The sequence below is a fragment of the Notothenia coriiceps genome, unplaced genomic scaffold, assembly GCF_000735185.1.
Source record: "Notothenia coriiceps isolate Sejong01 unplaced genomic scaffold, NC01 NC01_scaffold00015929, whole genome shotgun sequence".
Lineage (NCBI taxonomy): Eukaryota > Metazoa > Chordata > Actinopteri > Perciformes > Nototheniidae > Notothenia > Notothenia coriiceps.
The window spans coordinates 150,823-160,479 of record NW_011348630.1 but is presented as its reverse complement, the minus strand read 5'-3'; the positions used below and the strand labels follow the sequence as shown (position 1 = coordinate 160,479).

Genomic DNA, 9,657 nt, shown 5'->3' with positions numbered 1-9,657 from the left:
GTGAGTGCCTCGGAGGTCAGGTCTGGTCGTCCAAGTCCCAGTCGAAGAAGGGGCTCCCGACTAATGGGGACGACTGTGAGACGGGCGCTAATCTGAGTTCGGTATGAGGGTGGGTGGACAAATATATAACTGGCGATTTACGGCAAAATGGTGACATATCTAAGTGGACAAATATGGTAAATATTAATAGATAAATATTATTAAGGTACATATTAATAAGAATAGTACATCTGAGGACCCGGCATAAGTGTTTCCTAAAATCCGAGTTTTCGATCGAGGATTGGACCACTAATCCTTTTGAGGATTCGTATGGTACCCGCACAGGGTCAGAATGTAAATCTGAGGATTAAAATAAGTGATTACTCCGTTAAGTGTTTCATAAAATCGATTTTCATCGTGGCATTAGACCCTCTCGAATTTTAGGAGCTGTCTGAGGATTGGTCATTCTGGATAAGTGTTTCTTAGACTTTTACGACTCTCGCTTTACCAAAACCTCTGTTACCTTTCTGACACTTAACTATTCTCTATATCCGGATTTAGCACTCCCGATAGTTTGACAACACCTTAATCCACGCCTACGGTATTGTAGGGGCTTGTATTGTCCTTATTGGGCTAATCAGGCCTTTAATTTTACAAACCGTTGTGATGCCATAAATCGTTGTCCCTTTTACGTTGAAACGTTACGGCTGTAATCCTATAGCGTTGGCAGTCAGTCGGCACGGTATTTGGTTTGGAGTGCGCGAGAGATCGGTGTATAGTAGGTTGTCAAATAGGGCCAAAGGAAACTTGTTAGTTGTTGATGTGTCTAAGTTTCGGTTGAAGGTACCGTACGTCCAATACGGGCCACACCAGCAGATAACTGCCCTGCGTTATTTTTATACGCGGTAGTTTTCTACTCCTGCACAAGCAGTTTAATCTTTCTTCATGTAAGGTAGTTGTGCGTCTAACAAAAGTAAGTAGTACTCATCCCCTGACTTGGCCGCCATACCCGCAATAACTTTCACAAATTTCCGACCTTTATACGAGCAACCTATTATCAAACGTCCCACGAAATTAACGGAGGAAGCTAAATGGGACGGGATAAAGGTTTGCAATAGACCCGAGTCGAGAACAGGTATAGTAAGAAGAGATGAAAGAGTTGAGCAGGTTAATGTGATAAACACAGTAATTAGTAGGAGTCTCAGACGTTGGATATTGTGACATAGATAGTAGCGACTGAAGAAGACGATGATGAGCGTACATAAGGTCGTATATAAATAATTTACTGTATTGAAAGTGTTTGGAACTCATCTTATTATAGATGGTCATACAATACACAATGTAGAATGCAGTCGGAATGCGATAAGGATCGAAATATAGCGCAACTCAAATCCGAGACTCAAATCACTCCGTTACAGACCCTATCATAGTGGGGAACGCTGGTCGTATTGAGACTCTATAGTTGGGTATATGTAGCATGACTGGCGAAGATTTTGGGATCGTTGCTTGATAAGATTGATGTGTTAGTAACGTTAGACCGCGCGTGTCTGAGTCACAAGGGGTGATGAAATCACATAATGGGGTCTCAAATCAAGAATAGCTATACTCATTAAACGAGATGGCCGAAACACTTATTGAAATTCATTATATTGAGAGATGCATATATTATATAAATCGTACAACGAACATCGTACTCCACACCCTGCCCGTCTTCGTTTCTAATGCAAGGTCCGCAATAGCTTTGTCGTAAATAGAATTCAGCGCATAGTAAGATGCTCGCTACGAGGTTTGAGGTCGCAGAATATATTGTAAAATGCAATCCTACAAACACACACTTCTCACTCATATTCACGATACTTATGGGCGGGAATGTTATTCTATAGGACGGTTTTATCAAAGACGTTTGAACGACACAGTCAAATACGTATTTGATATGTTAAGCAGTGATACATGTTAATTGATCGATATCCTGTTATTCTAACTTGAGACTTAGACTCTACTAAAAGACTTGTGAACAACTAACTAAACACTATCAATTATGATTACTATTAATATATAGTCTATGATATTGGTTTATATGACATATAAATTGTGACAATACAATACAGATGCAATTATACGGATGGATTTATTAGTAAAAGAAATGACTCAATATAACACGACCAGCTGGTAGGGCCATTCCTCTGCTTACTTTCTTTACGTCTAGGTGTTTTTAGTCGAAACTGCCATTATTATGGATGTCCAAGATTATAAAATTATTGGATGTCCATATGTTGTAAGACACCGGTGTGGGACGTCTGAGAGTAGGGGGAGATAACAGGACATCATCCCCAGGTCTTCCTAGAACCTCCTCCGATGTTAGACCCCACAGAGCCAAGGGGTGGCCACCGGTGTGCCCACGTGTCTTCTGGTCCTGCAGGTAGGGAGAGGTAGTCGGCTTGGGTAGGGTCCTCACCGACGGAAGTGCGTACAACCTGTCCACGACGTCCGTCTGCCTGTCACGAGAGTTCCTGCAGGCTTTCGGTCGATGCTTTGTGTTTACTTCTGACTAATCTATTCTGGTTAGTTAGGGAAAGTGCCACTTCATAGAATTCGTCCCTACGGACATGATGCATCTATAGCTCACACCAGATTGGTCCCGAGTGCAGATCTGCCCGGCCGATAATACGATTACTCTTCCCTCCGAGACGTGGATTCTAGGTTACCTCTGGAAAGACGCATGTGTGGAAATAGTCGTATTGGTGTTCCCGAAATTTATCGTAACACACTAGCTAGTTCCGTGGATTGCCACTTGTATGTCGGTGTTTTATTTGTGTATGCATTGTTGCTGTGTGTACGCCTCTTTCTGTGTGTCTACATTTGCGTCTTGTCGTTGTGTGTACAGGTCGAAGTCACACATGCTGCCCTGTCGACCGCCGTGTCGTCCTTCCCCTGACCTCGGCACCTTCGAACGGTAGAGCCCAAACAACACAACGGAACACTCAACAACTTCGGTATTATTCACTCCATCTCGCCCCCCCGCATCTCTCTTCCAGGTTATGACCTAGCCTGAGTGAAGCGACTAGACCCCTAGACTGACGTCTGCCCAGGAGTCTCGGTACCTCCTCGACAACGCCTAGCAGCACGCTAAAACGGTAAGGGTACTGTCGTAAGTAGGAGCCGTCAACCGGGCCATCCATGCAAGACATGAGATGTTTTGTCTTGTTATTGGTTGAGACTACTTCCAGTCGTTCTGGCACTTTTGTTTGTCATCGTACCGGCTAAGTCTACGCTTACCAATAGAATGAGCACATCTAGTATTACTCTTAAGTACCACAAACTAAAACCACACCGTCTTTAATAGAGACGCCATAGAGATACCGACAACGTGTTACATAAACCAAAAATGTAAGTTTCAAAGTCAACTCAATTATCAAAATATATCTATCACAACCCCTTTATAAAAGGTCCGGGTATTTGAACGACTGTGGTCACCATAGTCAAGCACAGGACTGACTCGTGTGGTGTGACGACATTGGACCGACAGCACCGAGAGTCAAAGAAGAGGGACAAGGCGGACAACCTAAGTCGAACTATCTCCACAAATACTAGAATTAGAACAGATACGTCGTACAACCCTAAGTAAGCGACGACTTGAATCGATTTTATCGTACAACCAGACCATCTCAAGAAGTCTTAACTGCACCGTTGAGATGGACTTCAGTCTTGGAGACTGAGAACTGAACACAACAACCTCCCCGCGGCGCAGGCCTTCAGGTTATATTGGGGAATAGTCAACAGAAGGTAGTTTCGAGGATCAGAAGGGCAACAGAGGCAAACTCAGACCCACCTGAAGGAGGAAGCAACGAGGATGTCTGCAAAAGGGGGGCACTGTCTAGTAATAAGAATAGGCAGCATACGACTCTCCCCCGCACGCGCGGTAACGGTTCAGTCCCGAAGGAGACACTTGTTTAAAAGACAACGTGTCCACACATATGTAACACGGAAGGAGACTTTTCCGACGTAGTCAACTGACCCAGACTCAATAGCGAACCCGCCACCTCTCCACTAGTCTTCTGCAGCACGTCTAAAGCGTCCGCCACAACTTCCGAGCGAAACTCTTCAACGCTCTTACCAGTTCCAATACTAATGATTAGGAAAACATCAGAACAGAGGTGACAACTAATTTCGGGACATACAATCATAAACACAAGAACTAAAGAATATATAAAGTGACGAGCATATGAGAGACTCTTCACAGCCCACTTAGTGAAGAGACCTCTCCAGCAACAATCTGAGCACCAAAGAGCTCCACTGCACATCTCTATTGAACCACCACTTGCTAGCTCTCTTCTCTCCAGCTGCAAAGTTGTACAACCAAACGTGGTTGGACGTGTGAGTGTGGAGGGCCGGGAACACGAGACAACGGTGACGCCGCACATACTCGCTCGCAGGTCCTTAGTCCGGCGAAGACACCGTGTCACAACAGTGCGTCGTCTCGGCGGCCACGCTCTCCACTAGACCTCCTGTCTCTCCTACACTTACAATTTTTTTTTACTCAGGTATCCGAGGAGGACATGTGTCTGGCGTCACAGCGGATAATCCCATTGCCTAGCTTTAGTCCCCTCTGCGACGAAAATCTTTCGAGTGGTCCCTCTTTCTCTCCTACTTCGGTAGGAGGACGAACAGATAGTTTGCAGGATGAGAGGTGTCTTTGAAGATGTTGTGCGCCCTCTGCAAACACCGAATCCCCTGCATCCTGATACAGTAGTAGAAAATACAATACAACAATGATAAAGATTATCGACTTCATGCTATAACAATTAAGGTAAGGTATAACTCTTCTGTTATACCTTATTGTAACCTCTGACTCACTGAAATGTCTGCGGCCAATTTGCATTGTGGATAACATAGGTTCCAGGTTTTGACAAGGAAGAAGAATCTGTTGAGAAACCTTTTAAAGAAATATCTCTGATTGTGCTGCATTGTTCTACTGTCCATTGTGAGTCACAGTGTTGTAAAGGAGAGCAATGCTATATCAGAGGAGTATAGTTTTGTGTTGCTCTGTAATCTTATCACTTTACTGACTGGCGTGTCGTCCCCAGGGTTTCCAGGTGCTTGTAGAGACTGAGTGGCTGGACTACGGTCATAAGTTCGGGGATCGCTGCGGCCACCAGGAGAACGCAGATGACGTGAGCGAGCAGTGTCCCGTCTTCCTGCAGTGGCTGGACTCTGTCCACCAGCTGCTCAAACAGTTCCCCTGCCTGTTCGAGTTCAACGAGGCCTTCCTGGTGGGTGGTCCTACAGCAATCTTTACTCCACTCCATACATTGTTACATTTAGTTGGCAGATTGCTAACAACCACTAATAATGTAAATTGCCGCTAAAGGTCTGACTTATCTTCCACATGTGTTCAGGTCAAGCTGGTGCAGCATACATACTCGTGTCTGTACGGAACCTTCCTGTGCAACAACGCTCGTGAGAGGGAGGCGAGGAATATCTACAAACGCACCTGCTCCGTCTGGTCCCTGCTTCGCAATGGAAACAAGAACTTCCAGAACTTCCTCTACATCCCAAGTCATGATATGGTACCTATCCAGTTTTGCAAACCTGCACCAGATGAGCCTAACAGCAGAATCGACCCGTTTCCCACAAATTCCCAGTCAAATCTGAATGCGACCTGCCCCTTTTAATACAAGACACGGATTAAACACACTAGCTTCCAAGCCGCCACTCACTTTAAAGGGCTTTATTTTCTCTCTGGTTTAAACTGGGTTCTTCATCCTTGAATCACAAATCCACCTGAGGAAATGTCTCGATCACTGGCTGTCAGTGACAGGCTTTCACAGTCAAATAAAACATTCGGTGGCTAATCAGACTTTATACTATTAGTTTATTTAATATTTAATACTGCAAAATCATTTTTGGTTTCTCCATAAAAAACATATTTTTGTTCGAAACTGGTCCCCACTCACATACGGTTTATTTCTACCGTTTCTTAACCGTCATGAAAAATATATTTTTTACATGTTGCCAAACCTTTTTGTAGGTACCAACCCGGTGCAGGACCTGTAGTGTGTGATTAATGACTAATGCATAGTATCTACACATTTTTACTTTGATCCTAAAATGTTATTTTTCAAAAAGTATTTAAAGTATGACTCCATCTTGATACCGTTTGAGTGATCTCTTTGAATCGTTTAGACATGTTCATAATGTATCACTCACAGCAGTTTTAGGACATCACTGGCAGAGTAACAGGCTCATAATTACTTTGCGGTGACCTTCTGCGATGTCCTTGTCTGGCAGGTGCTGCAGCCAGTCTGCCACACACGAGCGTTGCAGCTGTGGACCGCCGTCTACCTGCCGACCTCCTCCCCCTGCACCGCTGTGGATGACTCCATGGAGCTCTACCTCCCCCCGAGTGTCACCGGAGACGAACTCACCTCCCGCTCCCTGGACAGGTGTGTTTGTTTGATGCATATCTGAGCTGTCAGCACTAAGTGTTCTCATAGAGATTCTCATGAATTCTAATTTCCCTCGTGTTACAGAGAGCCACACTGCCCTCTAGGGTCTCAAAAAGACAATTTTACCATTGCCATTTCTTCACCTGTGAGGAAAACTAAACCCTATGTGTATTTCTGATTTCCAGACTTCCTAAGACCCGCTCCATGGACAACTTGCTTTCAGCTTTTGAGAACGGGGTGCCCCTGACTCGCACTTCCAGCGACCCAAATCTCAATAAACACTGCCAGGAGGGTCGCTCTGCCCCCGAGCCCCCCCCGGCCTCAGAGGAAACCTCTGCAGAGATCTCTGACGAGGCCTCAGCTGACACTATACCGGACAGCAGTGAGGGGCAACCTCCACTCCAGAGTCATGCGAAGACCTCAGAGGGTGTCCCAGCTTCAGAAAGCTGTGAGGACGCTACCGAGGAGCCATGTCTCACCACGCAGCCCCTCCCCTCTCCGCCTCTCCCCCCGGTCCCTATCAGTAAAGAAGTCATGCTTGCAGACACTCCCTTCCCCTCACCTGTCCTTCAACAGGCTTTGCCTCAAATCACAAACCCGCTACCCCCGCCTCCCCCGATGGAGCCCGAGAGCCCCTGTAGGACTGTTGAGAGCCCCCCTTCGCCCTCTCATAAATCTAAACCGTGCTTACCTCTCCCCTGCAACGGCACAGAGCTTTCCGCCCCCGTACCCTCCTCGCTGCCTGACGACCACGCTGAGGGGCATGGAGACGTCCTCCCAGAATCTGCAGACCTGCTGCATCTACAGCAGCTAACATCACTCCCCATGGAGGACTCTACAGAGACTCTCACAGACGAGGGAGAGCTTCCCCCCACCCTGCCCCCCGCGGAGAGCAAGGGTCTCCCCCAGGATACTTTTAGCCACAAGGTGCAGAATGAGGAGCAGCCTGAGGAGAAGCAAGAAGAAGTGAGGACGGTTGAGATTAGAGGAGCAGAGCGCGAGCTAACCGTTGCAGTGAGTCCTGTGGACTGCGCCCAGGCAGCCGCTCGTCACCTGATCTCCCAGAGCCAGCTCTCAGATCTGTCGCTGCTGGGCTCCCACTGGGAGAGCGTGCAGGGCCTGGTGCAGTCGGCCTGCAGCAGCGCCTCTCACTCCGGGGTGGGCCGGGCCCTGCAGCATAACGCTTACCAGAGCCGCCGGCTGGCCAGCAAGCTGCTGCGCTCCCAGGGCTTCGCCATGGCCAACGGGTCCCCGTGCTGCCGCAGGGAGGCTCTGTGTCACCCCAGCCCCCCCCTGCCGACCGGGTGGCTGTCTGCTGCCAGGAGTGCGGGCTACAGCGGCCTCTACGCCCCCGCTGCCGCCGCCCTCAACAGCTACTCCCTGGCAGGCCATCAGCTCCTTCCAGTGGCGTACTCCTCGCCCTCTGCTTCCAACTCCCCCCCCCCGCCCCAGGCGCCGGCCTACCTGGACGACGACGGGCTGCCGGTGCCCCTGGACGCCGTGCAGCAGCGGCTGCGGCAGATAGAGGCGGGATACAAGCAGGAGGTGGAGGTGCTGAGGCTGCAGGTGAGGCAGCTGCAGATGAGGCTGGAGAGCAAACAGTACAGCACCCCCCCCTCGGAGCCAGACGTCGACTACGAAGATGACATTGTGAGTTTTCAAAGCTGACGATAACACCCGACAGCCCAGTGCTATAAGCTGCCTTCTGTCTGCAGCATTTGTAAATGTTTACTTTTGATAATCCTCTGGAAGTGTCTTCTCTCACTCCTGTCTGTTTTCTGATTCTCTCTCTGTTTGCAGACGTGTCTGCGGGAGTCCGACAACAGCAATGAAGAGGACTCGTTGTCAACACACAGCGAGGACCGCCTGTCTGAGGGCAGCTGGGACCGAGTGGACAGCAAGGACACAGAGGTCAGCATCCTTCTTGTGCCTCATCGTTTAACATAACTTTCTCTTCTTCCTTCCTTACCCTCACCTGTAAGGCTAGCACCACCTCTTATTACTTTTTTTCATTTCAAACCTTTATTTAACCAGGTGAATCCCATTGAGATCATTGATCTCTTTTTCAAGGGAGACCTGCAGCAAGTAGGTTCCACATGAAAAAGAAAAACTAAAAGGACATGATATAACCCTGACAGGGTTACAATTTACAAACCTATCGACATTTACAGGTACCAACGAGATTGTATAGCATCTATCCAAGCTTTAAAAACATTTAGTGGAACCAAATTGCTCAGTTTCCATTCTTTTTGCAGACTGTTCCAAGTTAAAGGAGCTGCGCAAATAAAAGCCATCTTACCTAAGTTAGTCCTAGTAACAAAACCACATCATGAGATCTCAGGTAATAGCTACATTCAATTCTCCGTGTGATCAGAGAGCAGATATAAGCGGGTAGTTTATCCAACATGGCTTTGTAGATGAACATGTACCAATGACTGAGCCTCCGTACAGTAAGTGAAGGCAGACCTGCCCTGGCATACAGGGTACAGTGATGAGTTAGTACTTTACAGTTAGTAACAAATCTCAGGGCACTGTGATAGGCGGCATCTAACTTGTTCAGGTAATGGGCAGGTGCATTCATATAGATTAGATCACCATAGTCCAGCACAGGTAAAAAGGTCACAGTGCCTTTTCCTGGCCTCAAGTGAGAAACAGGACTTGTTTCTGAAAAAGAAACCTAGCTTCACCCTTAGCTTTCTAAGTAGATTATTGACCTGAAGTTTAAAAGAGAAACAATCATGAAGCCAGATACCAAGGTATTTATAACAGGTAACCACCTCGAGTACTTTTCCTTGCGTAGTAACAATATCCAAAGTGGTCTCCGGTGTCTTTTTGGCTTTTCAAAATAGCATCACCTTAGTTTTATCAACATTTATAAGAAGCTTAAGCTCAGAGAGCTGCGTCTGGATAATATTAAAAACAGCCTGTAATTTAACAACCGCCTCCTTAATGGAGGGACCTGCCACAATGCATCACGGTATCGTCTGCTAAAAATGTTACAGTTGCTTCATCCACATTTTGACCTAAACTGTTGATATAAATGGAGAATATAATGGACCTAAACAGGAACTTTGGGGAAACACCATTTGTAATGTATAAGCACTCACGTTAACCCATTACTGCACACTGTTCTGATACAATGTTTGGTGTGTGTGTGTGTGTGTGTTGTGTGTGTAGGTCACAAGGTGGGGTGCCTGACCACATGGGAGCCTTCCCTTGTTCTCAACTGTGA

The 9,657-nt window shown here is 47.0% G+C and overlaps 1 protein-coding gene across 2 annotated transcripts in view; it reads left to right on the top strand.

The window, feature by feature from the left end:
* Positions 1-9,657, top strand: part of LOC104949319 (myotubularin-related protein 4) — a 382,796-nt gene extending 373,139 nt beyond the window's left edge. For both annotated transcript variants that reach the window (XM_010775661.1, XM_010775660.1), the window contains 6 exons: positions 5,064-5,249; positions 5,376-5,546; positions 6,268-6,422; positions 6,611-8,075; positions 8,226-8,336; positions 9,603-9,657. In XM_010775661.1, coding sequence (XP_010773963.1) covers positions 5,064-5,249; positions 5,376-5,546; positions 6,268-6,422; positions 6,611-8,075; positions 8,226-8,336; positions 9,603-9,623 — 2,109 coding nt within the window. In that variant the 3' untranslated portion in view covers positions 9,624-9,657. The remainder of the gene's footprint in view (positions 1-5,063; positions 5,250-5,375; positions 5,547-6,267; positions 6,423-6,610; positions 8,076-8,225; positions 8,337-9,602) is intronic.